At 40.6% G+C, this 19,940-nt stretch overlaps 1 protein-coding gene across 3 annotated transcripts; it reads left to right on the top strand.

Annotated features, from left to right (window-relative positions):
• Positions 1–252: 252 nt before the first annotated feature.
• On the top strand, positions 253–18,879 carry LOC119895313 (flotillin-2a). Of its 3 annotated transcripts, none has more exons than XM_038708337.1 (11): positions 253–430; positions 3,998–4,079; positions 6,158–6,248; positions 12,240–12,363; positions 13,210–13,328; positions 13,446–13,559; positions 13,684–13,803; positions 13,882–14,096; positions 14,770–14,953; positions 15,488–15,637; positions 16,856–18,879. In XM_038708337.1, the coding sequence occupies exons 1-11, from the start codon at positions 382–384 to the stop codon at positions 16,904–16,906; spliced, it is 1,299 nt and encodes a 432-aa protein (XP_038564265.1). In that variant the 5' UTR covers positions 253–381; the 3' UTR covers positions 16,907–18,879. The 3 variants fall into 3 exon arrangements, with proteins under 3 accessions (XP_038564265.1, XP_038564263.1, XP_038564264.1); XM_038708335.1 differs by lacking the exon at positions 6,158–6,248 and adding an exon at positions 6,735–6,825 and having other exon boundaries at positions 382–430; XM_038708336.1 differs by lacking the exons at positions 253–430; positions 6,158–6,248 and having other exon boundaries at positions 4,011–4,079.
• The last annotated feature ends 1,061 nt before the right edge of the window (positions 18,880–19,940 follow it).

The raw sequence follows: 19,940 nt of genomic DNA, 5'->3' as shown, positions 1-19,940 counted from the left end.
GTTGGTGCGTGAGAGGACGTTTAAACAACCACTCCTATTTCATCATAATGATGTGGAGAAGGGGCTGAAATCGAGGGGAGGGGTGTCCGGTAAGCTGAGTCAAGTGGTAGCAAAACAATGACAGAAGTATGACAATGTAACCTTAGAAATAAAATCAAAACGATTACTTCAATACGTATTCGTCAACATTACTTTTATTTTGACAGTCATATGCGGAAGCGTTTCATGTATTTATAGTCTACGTGACGCTCCCATTGCTCGACTCCCCCAGTTCAGAACGCATCGATAATTGAGAGTTGGCGAGAAAAACGGTGTTTATGAGCCAAGTTAGTGTTGTATGCGTCGATTAAATTTGGATACGCGGTTTTTTCTGTCGGTAAAATGGGAAACTGCCACACCGTTGGACCAAACGAGGCCCTGGTGGTTTCAGGTAACGTTAAAGCTTTTTAGATGTGTTTTAGCTCCTTGGGCTCCTTCCTGGCTCGCCAGGCTCCATGAAGGGCTAACGTTATTACAGAGACTGACTTGGAAAATAATTTAACTCTAGTAAGAATAGCTCTCCTAACCTGTATTAGAAGTGTAACTCAAACGTTACGCCAGAAGCTAACGTTACGAGTCGCGTACACGGTCATTAAACCACCAAACCATTCGATGTAACCTTAGCGTCACTTCAGCTAGCGGTTGACCGGTCCACCCCAACCCCCAAAGAAATGTTGATGTCGTTTTATGGCTCTAAATGGCAACTCAGAGACGAGCCACAAAATCCACCATATCGTACCTTCGTTTTATGTGACGTTCTTCCCCAGTAATATTTCTGTAAGGCTTATATAATAAACTCATTAGATTGGCTTTGGTTTTGTATCTGTTCCTGTATTTTTTTGTGTGTGTGTGTGGTAAGTGTAATGTTTGCTTGTGAAACTGCTCTCACTAAGGCATTTTATTGACATAAACCAGCAATCATAGTGCTCATAGTAGAAACTGAGATGTAGGGAAGCTGCGCTGATGTTTATTGTAGGTCTCTCTTTCTTGAGCAGTGGTGGTAGAATATGATGGCTCTCTGCTGCAGAAAGGACTAGAGCTAGATTAATTAAATTCCAGGGGAAACGCTGATAAACTCTCCTTTTTCCACACGCCACCAGCTGATGTTTTGAATACCTCTGACATAGGACACCCAAGACTTGTTTCGTTAATCCCAGGGGCCTACCATATATAAACTCGGAGGCCAGGGCCCCCTTTTGTGTCAAGGTTTTAGTCCCACATTGACATAGGCATTTCTTTAATTCAGAAATCTCTGTAATGTCTGTGTAGTGTGTTGCTAATTTGTATGTTGTCAAGTAATAATTAAATCAATATTATTATGCAAGTCTCTGCATTCACCATTGATCTGATGGATCCCTGGTGGACGTCAGACTCCACTAATGGGAATTACTGACCTTTGTTTTGAAGATCTTCCCTCAGTTTATAAATGTGGTTTGGTAGTGTATTGCAAAAAAAAGATTTCCAGCACGCTTCTGTATCTGAATCTGTTGAAAATTTCCCTATCTTGATTAAGCTTTTTAAGAGTTTGTCAGTTACCACATAGAGGAACAGTGAGTGGGCGTGAGCTGCACATGCCGATTCCACAACAGATTAATTTCCCAAATGTGAAAAGAAATGACACACTGTATTTTTAGGAGTTTGGGTGCCAAAACAGAATTTAGATTTAGACTTTATTGGCCCAAAAGGAGATTTGTTTTCACAGCCAGTTTAATATTGAAACATACAGATACTGACCCCCATAAAGTCCCTATAAAATTTCCTTTTTTTTTCCTAATGTGAAATACTGCCGCTTCATCTTGCATGTTGCAAGTAAAGGCTTTCCCTACTTTTTAAGGACAAAATCCTGCATCAAGAAAAATGTCTCATTCATTCACACTGAGCTCCTCCCCCCTCCACTGTGGCTGAATGCAGTTGGGAATCTAAGTTATGCTGGTGGAGCTCCTATAGCTAAAATGGTGTGGTGCTCCGAGTATTTCTATAGGTCCTCAGCCTGTTTGGCAGTAGGCAAGTAGGTATTTAAGATTTAAAAGCCTGTCCCATCCACATTCCTTGATTTAAAAACAGAATTTCAAATCTGTATGAATTAGATTATGTCATAACAGAGCATGTCCAAAACAACACACTTATGGTATACATTCTGTGTAATCCTTGATTGCATGTTCGTTAGTTCAGTCACACTGGGAATTTGTATAATGTGAAGAATGGGAAATAAAAAGAGTGAGATGTCTCTTTTATAGACTTGAAATGACACCTTTTTAATAGTAACCCTGTTGATGGAAATGTTAACAAACATCAGCAGTGTGTGAGTTGTGGGTCTATATGTTTTTATTTATTGGGGAGTCAGTAAAGAGAGTCCTGCCCCTCCCCTACTCGTCTGTCGGTCAGTAACCGTCTGGCAGCTGGGAATGTTGCACTAAATACTCGAGATTCAACTCTCACACCGGGGCCAGTGAGTGGGACCAATATGTGCCGCTTAGGAGGGCTTCAGACTGCCACCATTTAGTAGCATTTTGTGACCATTTTTGGAGACAATGCTACAAAATGTTATATCTTGGAGCACCAGTGCGACTTGCAAATATGCCTCTATGTGTGTGACTGTGTGCACGTCTATTCAAGTTGCTCTTGTCAAAGCAGGTGTCAATGTTTAGTCATCAAATCAATTTGTGGGAATGGCTTTTGGAGGCAGGCCTGAAGGGAGGGGGTTGGGATTTTCTCTCTTGCTAGTTTTAAAGGAGGGAGGATTGTAGTGTGAGCACTGGGCTGTCAGGTGTGATTCTGTGTACTACTGACAAATGGTTTACATGGTTCACAGGTTAGGTTGGAGGGCCCCACAGCAGAATTTATCTTAGAAGCTCAGGAAGTTGCATGTCGATTAAGTGGTGCTCCTAAATTTTGTCCTGGTGCACCTATTGTCAGCTGGGATCACCAGTGCTACTAGTGGAAACAGTTAGTTTGGAAACCCACTTGACCGTAATTATCTCACATTCACACTCACATGGGCATCGTCAGGTCAGTTTATTATGATGTATGCGTTGGATAAATGGTTCCCACTAAAATCACATAAATCACATGCTGCACCATGTTCGCATGGTATTCAACGAGGCTGAAGTTCAGAGTGGGTCAGTAAGAATGAAGCATTTACTTTGAGAACACACGGGTGAGGTGTGTGTTGCTGTTGCGACAGAGTAGATCACAGTTAACTACCTGTGTGAGTGGGAGATGTCTGCGATATGCCAAAAGTGAAAGAAGAGATGAAGCGTCCTATTGCAACACTAGAGGAACAAACATTGTGGGGACTGTGGTTGGGTTTAGTGGTGCCTGTTTTTATGATTTGCTGAACAGCACATGATCCTCTTCCTCAGAAAGCACTTGCAGAATATGAAAACTGGGTCACTGTCTGATCTGGTCTCTTATCTTTCTCCTCCTTTGGAAACCTGGCGAACTTAAATCCAAAGAAAACATCTGGCTCCTTAGCCCGCTAAATGCTCCACTATGTTCACCAGCTAGTCCCTTAACTGTCTGTCTGCTGTTTGGTGTTGGGCAGGTAGTGAACAGTGGGTTTAGAGCTGCTTTGCCAAAAATAGCTGCCTTGTGCAGCTGAAAACAACACTGAGAGTGAACCAAAACAGTAAAACTTGCGAGCCGGACAGCTAAACAATGAGCTGAAATTCACTATAAAGCAGATTGGAGCTGCAGATTCAGGTGATAATTCTTTGTATGTTCATTGCTTACAAGCAACCCCTTTCACATTGTGATTTATGTTGATGTAAAATATCAGTTATAGCCACTTTAAAGGTCTAATAATAATCCATCTAATTGCTGCTGTAATGGGCTAGCCTGTTTCATCTAAGCTGGCCCCATATTGTTTTGCCTGACTGTTATTAACTGATTCTACTACAGTTTTGTTCTGTGTTTATTATAACCATGTGACGTTCATTTTATCTTTGTTATTCCAAAGGTGGCTGCTGTGGCTCCGATCAGAAGACCTATGTTGTGGGAGGCTGGTCCTGGGCCTGGTGGCTCATCTCTGACATCCAGAGGTAAGGCCTGTCTGCTCTGGCTCCAAACCAAACAAGTGTTAAATGGCACCGTGCCCACCGCCTCGGTCAGGAAGCTTTTAAAAACAGGTTGTCTGCACACAACAGGTTCTCAGGCCTGAAAACAAAATAGATATTAGAATTCCTACTTTCCACCATTCAAGAACAGATTCTTATACCCTTAACACAATAAAGATTTTAACAGGCTACATAATACGAAAGATAAATTTATGCCTGTAGCACAATTTGGTATCTTTACAGCAATATAAAAATTTTTTTACATATGCATTACAAACCACAATAAGACTCCATGTCTCTTACTAATGAATATTTGTCTCCTTTGTGCTCTGCTATTGCGGGTGTAAGGGTATCTGTCCATCCATTTCGTCCAGGGGGGGAATCTTTACAACTAGCGGTCAAATTGCCCAAGAAGATGTTTCCTAATCTTTTGTTGACCTCCTGACTTCTCTTGTAATGCAATCATTAGACCAGAATTGTCAATGTGTGCAACAAGGTATATCAAAATCTACTGAGCAGTTGGTCAATAAATTTTTTTTTTTAGCATATTCAGACTCCTCTGCAACACCCCATGAGCTTTTCTCAAGAACCAGCGTCAAGCCATGTGTCACACACAGCCTCTGTTTTTCTCACTGTCAAAAAATCCAATGACAAGAACAAGCCAGCAATCAATTAATCCTAAGTGTTGTCTGTGTAGCCAAAGCAAAAAAGTTTCAAGAAACTGAAAAGACTCGCTTATGTTAGTCATTTGATGATGATAATAATAATAAACAAACAAATTATATTTGGGTTTTGTTCCTCTGTCAGAGCTTAAAACCAGTAAAGAAAATTGTTAGCCTGATCTTGATCAAGTCTAATACTAATCAAGAGACGAAACCTGCAGCTGACATTTGGCCTTTAACCTACTATAAAGCTTAAAGATGCCTACTCTTAAATGTGGGAAGTCTGCGGCACTGGGTTCAAAGTCACTGATTTTAACGTCAGTAAAGCAGCTTTTGTTTGCAATGAAATAGTCTACAGATTCTGTCATGTTACATGTGACACTGTTTCATGTCTGACTGATAACAAATTTACAACAGCCCAAAATTGAAGTGCATGTATTCTTCACTTTGTGTAAGGTGTTTTTCCAAAACCCCTAGCTGTTATAAAACCTGCCTCTTTGTTTCTACTCTGCCAACCTGCTTTGCTTTGTCTGGTGTCGATCTTACCCTGTCTCAGCCCCAGTGTGTCTCCTGCAGGTTAGCCATTTCCCTATTAAGTGCTGCTCGTTGTCTTTAGCTGCTAGGCAACATAAAGGCAGACCCCAACAATAAAATAAAGTGGGGGCGAGGCTGGCTTTATAAATGCCCATTCAGAGACTGGCTATCCCAGGGATCCTTTCTCATCTACTTATATTCTGTCCACATCTCGAATCCTTTCTTGGATGAGAGAGATGAGAGAGATGTTCTTCCTCCTCTCCAGAGTAGTGACCGCTCAGGCTAAAAGCCCTATGTCCATAAGCTAGTAGCCGGACAGGGAGTGGCTTCCCGCTCGTGATGCAGTAATCATGTTAATGTCCAGGCCTGTGACTCATTGATTCAATACTTCTGGAAAGAAATGGGAGGTGGAGCTCTTAACCAGAGTCTCCTCTTCCAAGTGTTGCTGCAGTCAGCCTCCCATGTCTTTGACTCCAGTGAAGCCCTGCAACATAACGACATGTAAACAGTCCAGCTGGACTAGTACTGAAGTGGAGGATTGTTTTTAGAGGAAATTCCAGTGTTATCTTGGAGAGGCGCTGGGATCAAGAATCCTGTCAGCACGGGCTTGAGTTTACGGTTCTTGTTTTTTATCCCAGGTTATTTAAACATTTATTAACAGACAGAGACAAGAGAAGCTGTTTTAGCTGTGTCACCAGCACCACATCATAAATGAAACGGCCTCAAACCAGCAAACCAGCAGGTTAGGTTGTCTTTCACCCTCTCCCTCCTCCCCCTTTCTCTTGACCTTGGTTACTGACATTCCTAACAGCTGTTGTCCAACTTACTTGTTCTGCCTCTGCTATTCCCGCCTGCCTGCCTGCGTAGAATGTCTCTGGAGGTTATGACCATCCTCTGTCGCTGTGAGAATATCGAAACTTCGGAGGGTGTTCCCCTGGATGTGACAGGGGTGGCTCAGGTAATGCATTTCAAAAGACTGAACAAAAGCAGTGGCTGGTGCGCGAGACAAAAGGAAGACCCAGGAAAATGGTCCAACTAACAAGCTAACGTTGTCTGTGTGTTTGTGTTTTTCTCATCTTCTTCATGGCTTTTTTTTTTTTCCGTCAGCAGTGGAAGGGAGACGATCAGCTGTCACTAGCTTCGCCACAAAGCTGAACTCTGAGTCACCTTTCACAACGGGGTCAATAAATGGAGGCTACAGAACTGGCAAAATACAAAAAAAAAAAAAAAGCTGCATTTGAAAACAATCAGGCAAAAACTTAAATCCTACAAGGCTTAAATTCTGGATAGCGTCTCATTTTGCTCCGTTGTTAGTGATCTGGAGTCCTTGGGTGAATGGTTTCACTTTGTCCTGTTGTTTACTCGTGTTACTGGCCCTTCCCTTCATTTGCTTTCCCTCCGAACATGTCAATTTTTTTTCTATATTTGTCCACATTCTTCACAGGATAACGCTTGAGATTATGACCCTGCAGCCCAAGTGTGAGGATGTAGAGACAGCGGAGGGTGTAGCTATTACTGTCACTGGGGTGGCTCAGGTAAATCACCACACTTTTCTGGGAATGCCAGTTCAGACTCCACTACCCCCCCCCCCCCCCCCTCCACACACATACCGCACCCCCTCCCTTCTTTTCTCTGGCATCAACCCATAATCACAGCAGAGGTGGTGTTTCATACAGAGGGCTCAGGTTCAGATGCACACCTGTATTTTTGATTAAAGGGTTAGTTGGGGTTTGTGGGGCTAATCACCTAGAGTAGATGGCGGTTGGCACGCTCCCAGTTTGGAGAAGCAGACTGGAGTACTGGCACATAAGATAAGCAATGTACTGCAGTTCAGTTTATATTTAGAATATTTTCACTGCTTTACCTTGCCTTCAGGCAGCCCTTTCCAATGGGAAACTATATCCATCTGTGCGCTCTTCAAAGCCACCAGACAAAAATACTAAATTTAGGTTGCAAAACACGAGACCGCTGTTGTACCGCTGTCTTGATTGACTTTTTTTGTGTTATTGTGTGACCAAATTAACACATTAAAACTCCAAAGCTACACCATACACAATCGGAAAGCATTGTTTGATGGCAATGTAAAGCGGTGGTGACCACCATCTACTGCAGGTAATACACTGATTATGGATAAGTACCTCGTACACCCCCACTGAGAAATTGTAATGAACCCTTTTGAGGCACTAGGATAGATGTACATACAGATCGGTCACATAGTTACCTTCATATCTGGGCAGAATACACATAGTTAAACTTATCTGACCAAATCAGTCTGATAGTAGCACTGTGTCAAAAACACATCATTCACACATTATTCATTTCAATCACAGTATTGGCTCAATTCAGTTGGAAGTCAAACTGGGTTTCCTGATTCACATTTCACTGTCTCACTGGTACCTGTAGAACACAAACACACACCAGCGTAGCCCCTTGCATTCTGTTGGCACAGTGTTATTTTCGGTTTGAACTTGGTCTTAGTGTGACAGGAGAAGGGGTCTGTGTAGAGCCTGATGTGCATTTTGGTGTCAATCTCAGTGTTTTGTTTGTTTTATTGTGTGTTTTTTTTTTTTGGTTGTTTGATTCTGTTCAGTGCCAAAATAAGTGAGGATTGTTTTTAGTTTGACAACTTTTAATATATTAAAGAAAAAATCCACCATAAAATTCACTATATATATACTGCACAATCCATTTGGGTAACTATGCATAAACAATAAAAGCTGGAACTATGTGGTGGGATGACTACGGAGATACCACATGATCATGGAGGCTGCAAGAACTGTGATTGGTCAACTTGGGCTTCTTGTGTTTTCTCTGGCAAGTTTCTTATGCTGGTGAAGATTGTTGGTAGTGAACACAACATTACATTGAGGAATGAAAGGCTCAGTAATCTGACACAGACTGAGCAAAGCTATCACCACTGCGAACCTCTACTCTCTGCGAATGTCGCTCTCTCACAGTGAAGTAAAGAAGGTAGACACGTGATAGCATGGGTGTAGTCTCCTAATTCAGTAATAAGACAAAGCAAAACTTTCCAGTGCCACTCTCTATAACAAAGTGAATGACAGAGGGTAAAAAATACTTTAGGGAATATAATTAAAGCATGACACGTCCATCTAGTGTTGCTGTGGTTCTATCAATGCAAAAAGAATCTACGACACCTGTTATCATTATTATAGTGACCAATATTGTCACACTTATCAGTATTATCGCAGTATTGTTAAAATTAGTGATCAGAAGTCACTCTTTTGAAAGACTCGAGTCACCAAATCTCATTCATTAAAATGAACTAATCTCTTTTTGTGTCATTTCATCCATTTTAACTAGGCTGGTTATTACGGCGCTGCAGCGCTCTAGTGGGGTGATTTTAAAAAAACAGCGCAGTTCTCAAACACAGAAGGCTGCCTGGCTTGCTCTAATTGAGTATAAAGCACAAATTCACCTCTTGATCTTTCTCTATCATGGTTCTATAAAAACCCATGGAGCCACAAACAAATTCAAGCCATGTGAAAACCACAGAAATACGTTGTCAATATTTGATTAAGCCACTACTCCGGCTAAATCCGTCCATTTTCGAGAGAGAGAGAGAGAGAGAATATGAACTAATCAGTTCTGCTTCCTGCGCTGCCTGCTTACCACAGCCGTGTAGCCAGCTGTCACGTGACAAATGAACGACAATTCTGTTTCCTGTGGTGACGGAGACCTTGCAGCTGCTGTGTAACAAATGAACGAGTCCAAGACTATTCACGCATGCGTGAAAATGAACGCATTACTCGCTCACATCCAAGATTAGGTCAAATGAACAAAACGTTCTTTTAACGACACAACACTAGTGAAAATGTGCTGAAAATACACTGAAACCATTTCACAAAGTTTTATATTGAAAACAAATAAAATTAGCAGCACTTTTAGTTTGCATAAACAATAAAATAAAATCTTTTGTAAACCATATCAAATGTGCATTATCATTACATGTTCTAAAGTACAATTTACATGAATACAAATGAGTCTTAAGAAGACAGTGATAGTAATTGCGATGAGCCCAATGATTGACATAAATACAGATGTTGTGTAGGAGTCTGTAGCATTTCTCCTGTTGAAACACTTTTATAACCACTACGACAACTGCCGGTTTTCAAATTAACAAAATATGTTAGTTTGGTGACTAAACTAAGTAACGTGTTGTCATGTCCAGTGGGTGACTAGAGTCTGCTGACACACCGCGCATACAGCAGCAGAACAACGTGTAGTGTTTTTACCAGAGTAGCTTCTGAAGTCCCCCGCATCATGCATTGAGCTAAAAGGTAACTTATCTTACATTCGTACGAATAAGTAGTGGGTTGTGGTACGAAGTGTCGCCCCGTTTTGCAGCGATTCAAGGCTCCCTCACCAAAATACGACCACACTTCACATGTGAGTGCTGTCACTGCCTTCCTCTGTGTTGCCATTGACCCAAAACAAGCCCATGTTGCATGCTGCGCCTGCTTCTGTTGCTACCTTTGATTGATGCCGTTATGTGTTTTCCAAAGCACGGTAATCAAACGTGGTTTTAATGATGATTAACATTTGTAATGGTAATACTAACCTTCGGGAATTTTACCATGGTTTATCATTAAACCGGTAACTGTTTCATCCCTATCAATTATAAATCCAGCTTACAGTCATGGATATCTTGAGGAAACTTGTTCTTTTTTTAATGGTGGATTTTTTCTTTAAGAACCTGTAACATAATATACCACTATTTCCTGCATTTCCATTTGCAAATGATATTCTGCTCTAATTCATTTCCCTTTTTTTGGGCGCATGCCAGCATTTCTATTCATGTTTGAAAGAAGATGCCTCATCATCACTTCTGTTTCTGGCAGTTTTGGCCACAGTCATGCCAATATTCCTGTCTCCTCTGTGTTTTCTTACATGCATGCTGACAATGAGCCCACTGTTCTGAACAGCCCCTCACGCTCACACAGTTCACTTCAAAGCAGCTACTCATGCCACTGTTGGATTGGTCCAACCTAAGCCAAAGCCATTATGGAGCGTGTGTCCCATAGTAGCAGGAGATGTGTGTCCTACTTAAATTAAAGAGACACACATTTAGACTAGGAGGGATATACACAGCAATTAATTTAGAGGAAACCAGAGAAGTATGTTAATCTAAGATACTGTTAACTTCACTACGTCAATTGGATATTTCTATCACATTTTGCTATGCGACTTTCAGTAGGAGTATTTTTGTCTACTTTGACAGCCTACTGGTCAGTTGGCAGTAAAACCAACTGAAGGACCCAACAAATCTGATCATCTTAAAAAAAGTTTTCTGGCTGTTGAGGAAATGGTTCTCAGGAAAAGGTTGGATGTCATTCTTTTTTTTGGTCACATTTCCAGAACTTCCTGTATTTTGAGAGAGCTGTGGGTTTGGAGGAGGCAGGAGGAAGGGTGGTGTCACGAGGGAGGGTGACGGAGGTAGTTCGGGGTCAGGAGTTAAGGGCAAGAGATTGCCTTTGCACACAAGTCTGTATTCCAGTCTCTGCCTCGGACGGGCTCCCCCTGCTGTCTGTTTGAACTGGCCCGTGTGTGGTTGTATGGCTGGTTTGCAGTCTTTCCTAATTTCAGATGTTTCCTTGGAATGCAGTCCATCCTGACTTTGTGTTGCCCTCATTCGTAGTATGAGTGCATGTTGCAAAACAAAACTCTGTGCACACCTCTCGCCTAAGGACCCAGCTCACTCTCTTTTTCTTACAGCTCCAGTGGAGTACATCATCAGCCCAAACCTTTTGTCTTTTTTTGTCTTGACTGCATAAGTGACCTCCCTTGCTGTCACTGATTTAATTTTATTGTGAATTATCCCACTAAGGTTTCTTTTTCCTCCATTAAATTCCTTCAATTTTAAATTATCCTGTTCATTGTTTTTGAACAGGAACATACATTAGATTGCTGAAACTGTGATTAGCACTCTTGTGCATCAGAGTAGTGTTTTCATTACAAGTACATGCTTTGCATGTCATCATATACTCAAAGGAATGGGTTTGAGGTCAAATTTATGTCTGCATCTTCTGATATTGATCACAAATACAAAGCATCTAAAAGCTGATGGCTGTCCATTTGGTTGGTTTAGCGTGGAGGCCATAGATCCAAGGATGCAGCTGTCTGCATTATAAAGTCCAGGCACACAAACACTCAGTCACTATCTTATGATAATTTACATGCGAAAAGAACAAAAAATCCCTTTCCAAAGATCATCCTAAAATGATGTTCTATACACGTATAACTAATATGGTGGATTGAAAATGTAAAAAATGAAGAATCATTGCATTATTTTGCACACTTGGATTAGTAAAACGTAAACTCAGCAGGAACTTGCTAACTGATCATTAATTATCTGGCCATATAGAATTCACTCAATGTCACTATTGGCCAATATTTTCTAAACCCTTGTTTAATCAGATATGGTGACTGTAAACAAGGTTATAAATACAGTGCACAGCCCTGAGTTTATGCAGCCGCCCATCCCCAGCACCTGCCCAGGCTGTTAGCAACATGTTTACGGTCCTTTTTCCTGTTTGAATATGAATTGAAGAAGCTCATCACAGTTGAAGTTGTTTTTGCCAAATCAATAGCAGTGATGCATAACCATAAGTCTGATGCACTAGTACTGAAAAAACCCAGCCTTTATGCATCCATAACATTAACCTTTCAGACTTTGTAAGTTGTTTCTGAAATTCTGTTCCCATTTAAATGTTATAATTTCTTTATTACTTAGCAGCAGTTTCCTATACAATACTGATGGTGTAAAAGTTAAAAGAAAAGAATGATGTGTAGTAAATGATGAGATAGAAAGTGATTGATGATACCACAGAAGCTAGTATCTGTCATGTTTTCATGTGTGCCACACCCATTTGTGCCTGTGTTTGTGAATGTGTGTTCAGCTGACCATCTTTGTCCACATTGGCACCAGGTGAAGGTGATGACAGAAAATGAACTGCTGGGTTACGCCTGCGAACAGTTCCTGGGGAAGTCAGTCGTGGAGATCAAGAGTGTCATCCTACAGACCCTCGAAGGTCACCTGCGCGCCATCCTTGGTGGGTAGCCCCTCAAAACCGCATTGTCACTGCTTGATTGTTGGTTTTTATTTTGTTTCTCTCCCTCAACAAATATGGACAGTACATGTAGTTTTTTAAATATTTGCTTATATTCTAGGAAATGGAGAAGAAGAGGGATTAAGGGAAACACAGACAAGATAGCTTATTATTTTGGCAACATCTTTGAGTCATAACATGTAGCAAGATCTGAGCATGTGTTGCTACCACAGGATTGTTAATAGCTGGGTTTTTTTTAAATGTAGATACATTTCGTGGCCATCTTATTACTTTTTAAATTGACTGTTTTGTCCAGTATGAAGGAAAACCGTCACCATGTCACTGGGGCTGTGTGAAGCAGTTTTACCAGAAAGGTGGTTGTGGAGTAAAATTAATAACGTACGATACGTAATGTATAATTTGCTCAACAGGTGTGTAATATTATAGAGCAGATATCTGCATGCACAACAACAAAATAATGGGGTTCACTCATATGGCAAAAAAAGAAATCCATTTGAGCACAAGGGAGACAGAATGACCCTGAACACATACATTATATTGAACAAAATGGCAGGTGCTGCTTCTGTTTATTCAAATAAACTCCTGTCGCAAACAGATAATGTATAACTTACGTCAGAGGTGGAGGTGTCTAAAACATCACATGTAAAAGCTTTGCTTATGAGTTGGCGGAGGATGTATATATCTGAAAAAGTTACAGATAATTTGGCCATTATGCTCTCTTCACATGTTGCCCATCTTTGTCAGTGTGCCGATTTGTAGTTAAAATAATGACTGTAGATGTAACATTTTGGATGGGAAGGCACTAACCACCTGATTCCATCCTCTCAGGCACCCTAACTGTTGAGCAGATTTACCAAGACCGAGACAAATTTGCCACTCTGGTGCGAGAGGTGGCAGCACCTGATGTCGGCCGCATGGGCATCGAGATCCTCAGCTTCACCATCAAGGTGTGAGACCTCAAGTTCACTTCATTTCGCATTTATCTTTTGAACATCTGTTTCTAATTAGAATTAGGATAACATAATTATTTACCATACATGCATATGCATCTGTCCTCCTGACAGGATGTATATGATAAAGTGGAGTACCTGAGCTCACTGGGCAAAACTCAGACAGCTGCAGTACAGAGGGATGCAGACATCGGAGTGGCAGAGGCAGAGAGAGACGCTGGCATCAGGGTAAGAAGAGCTTTAAGAGGAAATTAAAAACATCGATTCTTGGATAGCTGTCACATAAGGAAACCAACAGACTGCTCCTAATCCATTCCTGTCACTATCTTGTGCACACTGCTTTTTTTTTCAGGAAGCTGAGTGTAAGAAAGAAATGATGGATGTGAAGTTCCTAGCTGACACAAAAATGGCCGACTCCAAACGAGAGCTGGAGATGCAGAAGGCTTCCTTTAATCAAGAAGTGAACACTAAGGTATCTAGTCAAGCTCAGAGTGAATATGTAGTAAACAATCAAACAAACAAGTATTTATAAAAACTCTCACGTCTCTAGAAAGCAGAGGCTCAGCTGGCGTATGAGCTGCAGGCGGCCAAAGAGCAGCAGAAGATCCGTCTGGAGGAGATTGAAGTGGAGGTGGTGCAGAGGAAGAAGCAGATCACTATTGAGGAGAAGGAGATCGACCGCACTGACAAGGAGCTCATCGCTACGGTGAAGAGACCTGCCGAGGCTGAAGCCTACAAGATGCAGCAGCTGGCTGAGGGACAGAAGTGAGTGGGTCCCATACAGACCGCCATACAGTGCATTAATTCAGTCAATTAATGTCTCCATACTTGCTAACGATGGGGGCTAATTTCACTTATTTCCTTTTGAAAAAGTTTTAACAATTTTCGTGATTCAAGTCTCACTGTCCTTATTTTAAGTTGTTGACATTCCTGAAACGGCAGAAACTATGCAGCAACAACCAATACTAGATATAATGTTACATCTCTTGTGACATAATTCAAGGTGTTTACTCATCTAGTGACACTGTTTGGATTAACGACCCACAGTCGAACAAATGAGTCCTATAAAACTACATGTAGACCAAAGGGGCCCCACTACCAACTTTTTAAACACACAATTCAGACATGCTCTCTACATTCTTTCTAACACTAGACATAGTTAAGTTAATAATGTTTCTGATGCTGTTAAAGTTGGTTTCATCAGCAAAATAAAAACAGCAGTAAAACTGGGCTATACTGTATTTTCAATTTACAATCTGTTGGAAAAATGCTCATTGTTACCATATACCTTTATTTTCACTTATACATTCATAACAAACCTGTGATTTTTATGCTATATTATAGACTTTGAAGTTGTCCAACTCACACACTGCAGGACAGTACGTGACTGACTGCTAATTACACAATCCTTTTTGATGCTTCTCTAACCCTACCCCAGGACAAAGAAGGTGCTGACGGCGCAGGCAGAGGCAGATAAGATCCGCCTTATCGGTGAGGCAGAGGCCTCCTCCATTGAAGCGGTGGGAAAGGCAGAGGCTGAGAAGATGAGGCTGAAAGCTGAAGCCTACCAGCAGTATGGCGAGGCTGCCAAGACAGCTTTGGTCCTGGAGGCTCTACCCAAGGTCTGTGGTCAACATATGTACACCACTGGTTTTAACCAAAGATCACCAGCATTTCAGCAGTTTTTTATCGGTCTGATTATCCAGTGTCTTCACCACTAGAGGGGTAGCACCAGTCACCACTGTGTCCTCTTTACTGCCAACAATTATAAACACATACTGTAAAAACTAATCCTGGACATTTGGCAGTGTTAAAATATGACATGACAGTGCATTTTCTTATGTTTCCTCAACACACCTGGCAGGTGTCTCACATTTAATGCTGTTCACTCTATTCTTAACATGGTGTTTGTTGAAGTATTAGCATACACACTGGTCTGAGCTATCTATCAGAGACACATGACTTTGGTACCAATAGTTTAGTTGCATATTGGTAAGGAGAAAAAAGGGACAAAACGGGAGCTCAGTACCTCAAGTATTGAGGCTGAGACCTTACCGCAGACCTTTGCTGCATGTCGTGCATGCCCCCCCCCCCCTCTCTACTGTCTCTATGAAATACAGCAAGAAATGACAAAAAGATGCTCTGTTTTTCATCAGATTGCCAGTAAAGTGGCTGCGCCCCTGTCCAAGACCAATGAGATTATCATCCTGAGTGGAGAAGGCAGCCGCGTGACTGGAGAAGTGAACCGTCTATTGGCTGAACTCCCTGTGTCTGTCAACGCCCTCACTGGGGTGGATCTGACTAAGGTGAGAGTTTATCAGACGCATCTTGTGAATCTTACATCCTTATTTCTGCTGTTATCTTGAGGGTCAGCTGTATGCTTGTCTTATGATAAAAAAAAAAATATATATATATATATATATATATATATATATAGTATTTGAACTGCTTGAATAAAAATAAATAATATAAATATATAATACTGTTCGTTAATTCATGATTCACATATTTGCTAGAAATTGGACGTTTTCAGTGTAACTAAAACATTACAACAGCTGACCCGAGGGCACTTAACAGAGCACAAATACCTGCCAACACTCAGCTATTCTCCATGTTTCCAAGCTGCAGCCTCCATGGTGTTAGTTTATCATTCATGTCTTCAGGGACTTTCCAGCAAAATAGCACAAGAATGTAGCCTGGGAAGCCACATGGAAAATTTTACCAAGTGTTGTAGTTCTTACTATGTGAATAGGAAACTATAGTTTATAGTTATTGTGAATAGTTTGCTAACACGGTCACAATAACTGCCTTATATGGTGATAATATGTCAGTGTTGTATTGCTTGTTCAGCTGTCCCTGAGCGGCTAAAAAGTAATTAATGCAGATTTAGGAGTAAGCAGGTCCAGTTCATTTCATTAATTTTTAACATTTTAGATTTTTCTTTTAATCACTCCTTCAAATGTCATCCAATCTTTCCCAGATTCGGTACATACCATTTTTTTGTATGGTAACTTTAAGGTATTCTTGTGTTGTTTGATGCACCAGGGAAAGCTATAATTGATAGTTGCAACATTTAAATGCACTGTGCAATTGCAACCTAACTAACTAACTCAACACACGTACATACTGGCTCGAAGTAATTCTACAAAATTTGACAGCATTCTGTCTTTAGTTGGCATTACAGAAACATGATACTTATAAATGGTCATAACACAAAATAACTGGCCATAATTGCATTTAGATGTTCTTCCAAAATGTCATCAGACTGTTGTTTGCTGTGATTGGCCACTGGGGGGTGCTGAAGTTTAAGGATTCCAGTAAAAAACAAAAAAACGTCTTTAAACAGAATCATCATCCATGCTCAGCAGCAGTCACCTCTATTTCCTTCATTAAACAGCATTTCTAGTTTCATATTTAATTCAGTAATAGCATAGAAAATATATAGCTGTAATTTCTGAATGTGTTGTCGCACTGTGCATTAGGCCCTTATGTACCAGCTAATCCTTTTGTCCTCTGGTCCACAGATACCTCTGCTCCAGAAGATGATCAGCCCACAGTGCCAAACAGCCATGTGATGAATCAGGCCAACGACCCGTTACTCTGAATCCTTCGACATATATCTGCCTCAAGCATAAAAGTAGTATTTTCAGCCTCTGACCCCTTTATGCAACTGCCTTTGACCAGAAACATTTGACACCAATCAAGAGGGTTTTTTATATTTTTAAGAGGTTTTTAATTTTCTAAAGGAAAATAAGATGGGGCCTTACTTCTTAAGGACCAGACTGTATGTATCTTCTGTTGTTTTTAATTTTCGACACATTTATTCCTATGACACTGCACTAGTTAGCCAGGATTATATGCTGCAGTCCTGTTCCATCATGTACAAGTCATCCAAAGCAGAGTTGGAACACTTTGAATGTGGTTGTGTTAAACATTATTTATAGATAGAAAAACACCACGGTCTTCAGGAGTAGATACTGGTAGGAGTCTAAAACATATAAGGACAAATATGAATATTGTTCTCTCCACCAGAGCTGTTTTAGAGCTGCCCAAAGTTTGGAGGGCACTACTTCCATGTCAGGTGTTTTGATATTTATTCACCGTGGGAGCACAGCAAAGTGTCCCAGCTCCTGCCTCTTCATTGAACAGTCATTCGTCTAATGCTCAGACAGTGAGCACAGTGTCAACTAGGCAGCTTTTATTTCCTCTTTACTTTTAAAAGGTATTTTTTATATAGATTAATTAGACTTACCTCTGACTCAGAGAGAACTTGATGGATAACCAAACCACGCTGACACGTAAGGCTCACCAGATCCTCACCCACTGTGATTGTGAACTTTACAGTAGATATGATATCAGTGATATTTGAATCACTTGTGCGATACTTCTTACCTCCCGGGAATTGTCATGTTGCCTGTCTTCTTGTTCTAATGTGCAGTGCCTGTTCACCACACTAACCTTAGGACAGTGGTTTGGCTTTAGTTGGATTTACAGGATGTCAGAGTATATTATTGTGTTTATAGATGGACAATTTTGTTCCCTGTCCTCATAACATCCGCTTATACTAACAGTAGTGTTTACTCTTCACTTTTGTCACATGTTTGAATAGAAAGGCGGATATAAACATGAAGCAAACACATAATACAAAGCCATATTTAGAAAAGCTTAGCCTTAACAGACCCCCTGGACGCATGTCAGGCTCACTGCACATTTCTTTCTTACTCATGTAGCCCATGGTAGAGTTAGGAGGAGGAAAGCGGGACAGAAGTAACAAAATGAATGCTCAGAAACCTGAGACAAACTCCTCCTTCTACTCAGACGTTGTTTCAAATGTGTACGTATTTTTGTAACTTTAAAAGAGTACACCTGGTTGAACCTGGGTTGAAAGTTGCCACTGTTTTGCGTATCTGACCCAATCTGTGGTGACAAAGCAGGAATTAATTGTCACATTCAGTCGCTCCGTAAACTCATGAAGTTGGGGAAAATAAGCACGTGAACAGGTCGTGAACACTGAACATGGTGTTTGTGCTCGGGTGGTCTTCAGTTTGTTTAAATATAATATCGAGCAGTTGGACCGCCGACTTTTCCTGCTGCAACATGTACATTTTCTTGTTGCTCACTGATGAGATCGATCTAATTACTACATGTAGTCTGTTACAATCATTTAAACATTAAAGTCAATGTCCAAAGTGATGGTTCTGTGTTGCATACACAGTGTGCCCAAATTGTATGTTTCAAACTCTAGATGGCAGAATTTGAACCCAAACTGAGTTACACTCTAAGATAAATGAGCCTTTTGTTGCTGCCTCTTATACATTTAAACCTCTGTGTTGTATTGCCACATTAGTTTGGGCTGCCCTTTTTCTTTTTTATTATGTGTTTTGCTTCTGGTAAATCACACCGTGAATGATCATTAACCACTTTTTAGAATCTGTGACCTTAAATGTTTTGTTTGTATTTTGTCGCTGACCATTAAGAAGCTGTCATAGTCGTACCATTTTCTTTATTTTTCTGTGAATAAACATGTGGCTTGTTTGGTCTGAGCACATTTCATCTCGTTTCTGTGTTTGGCAAGTTCTAATGTGTTTCTGTGACTATTTTACCTGTTTATAAATGTTGTGTAATATGTGATTAACGGCATTAGTCATTCAAACCTGACAAAGATCACCTGATCGTGTAGCCACTGTCCCATTTTCAAACCCGCGAGAAGTCACTGCAGCCCGGCGGAGCCCTCCAACAGTTTAGGTCTGGAGATTCAGACATAATTTTTAAGTCAGCTTCACGATAGATGATTGATGTTTGTATTCATTTAGATTCATTCATCTACATGGAATCTTTATTCACCTGTTTGAAAGGCTGCACCGGTCCGGTCATTTGGATAGAGTGGCTGGTTTGGAAATGCAAAATTAACTCTAAATGAAAGTCGTAATTACTCACAGTAGGACTATACTTTTGTAATGATCCTGTTATTTAGAAAAGTAGATTTTGTTTCTGTACACAGTGCCTTGTGTTAAATAATGAAGAGGATCCAGTTTTTTGACTATCAATTATCATGACCTTGCTGTCAGACAAAGTAAAACTTGTAGAATGTGTTTCTTTCCACTTTTTGTTTGATGTACTTTATGGCATTCTGTACAAGGGAATTATTTATATATATATATATATATATATATATACACACACACACATTTTGACCATTGTATTGTGTACCAAACAATACAATGTCTTGATATATATCGTCTAATCAGAAGAGTAGCAACTTTACCACTCCCAAGTGGCATTTTAGAAGAGAATGTGGTAAAAGACCAAATACTATAGACCTACGCCTTAACTCTTGTCTTCATCTGAAACATGTCTGTCTGTTGTCTATCATTGAAAATAAACTGTCTCTATTTAAATTATATTGTTGGTTTATCTTCTCATGTAACACTGGCCTTCAGTAAAACGGATCCAGCATGGCATTTTAAGCATGTGTTCATGTTATTCTGTGTTGTGTGCCGTCTTATAATAAATGTTTCACCACTTCCTGTTGGCCTCACTGTCTGTCTGTTACAGAGGTATTATATTAGGAAGGCTTGACTTGGCGTCTCACGCACATAGCTTGCAAAG

This window comes from Micropterus salmoides, unplaced genomic scaffold, assembly GCF_014851395.1.
Source record: "Micropterus salmoides isolate LMB-PRFRI ecotype aquatic unplaced genomic scaffold, ASM1485139v1 Ms_hic_scaffold_9, whole genome shotgun sequence".
Classification (NCBI taxonomy): domain Eukaryota; kingdom Metazoa; phylum Chordata; class Actinopteri; order Centrarchiformes; family Centrarchidae; genus Micropterus; species Micropterus salmoides.
The sequence above is the reverse complement of the archived record's forward strand: the minus strand, read 5'-3'. Positions and strand labels throughout refer to the sequence as shown.

What these genes read in the sequence shown, in the direction of transcription:
- LOC119895313 (XM_038708337.1), top strand. Translation starts at nt 382, where the DNA reads ATGGGAAACTGCCACACCGTTGGACCAAACGAGGCCCTGGTGGTTTCA. An exon ending in CTCATCTCTGACATCCAGAG is followed by an intron (nt 4,080 to 6,157) that starts GTAAGGCCTGTC and finishes CTGCCTGCGTAG; the next exon opens with AATGTCTCTGGAGGTTATGA. An exon ending in TCCTGGAGGCTCTACCCAAG is followed by an intron (nt 14,954 to 15,487) that starts GTCTGTGGTCAA and finishes GTTTTTCATCAG; the next exon opens with ATTGCCAGTAAAGTGGCTGC.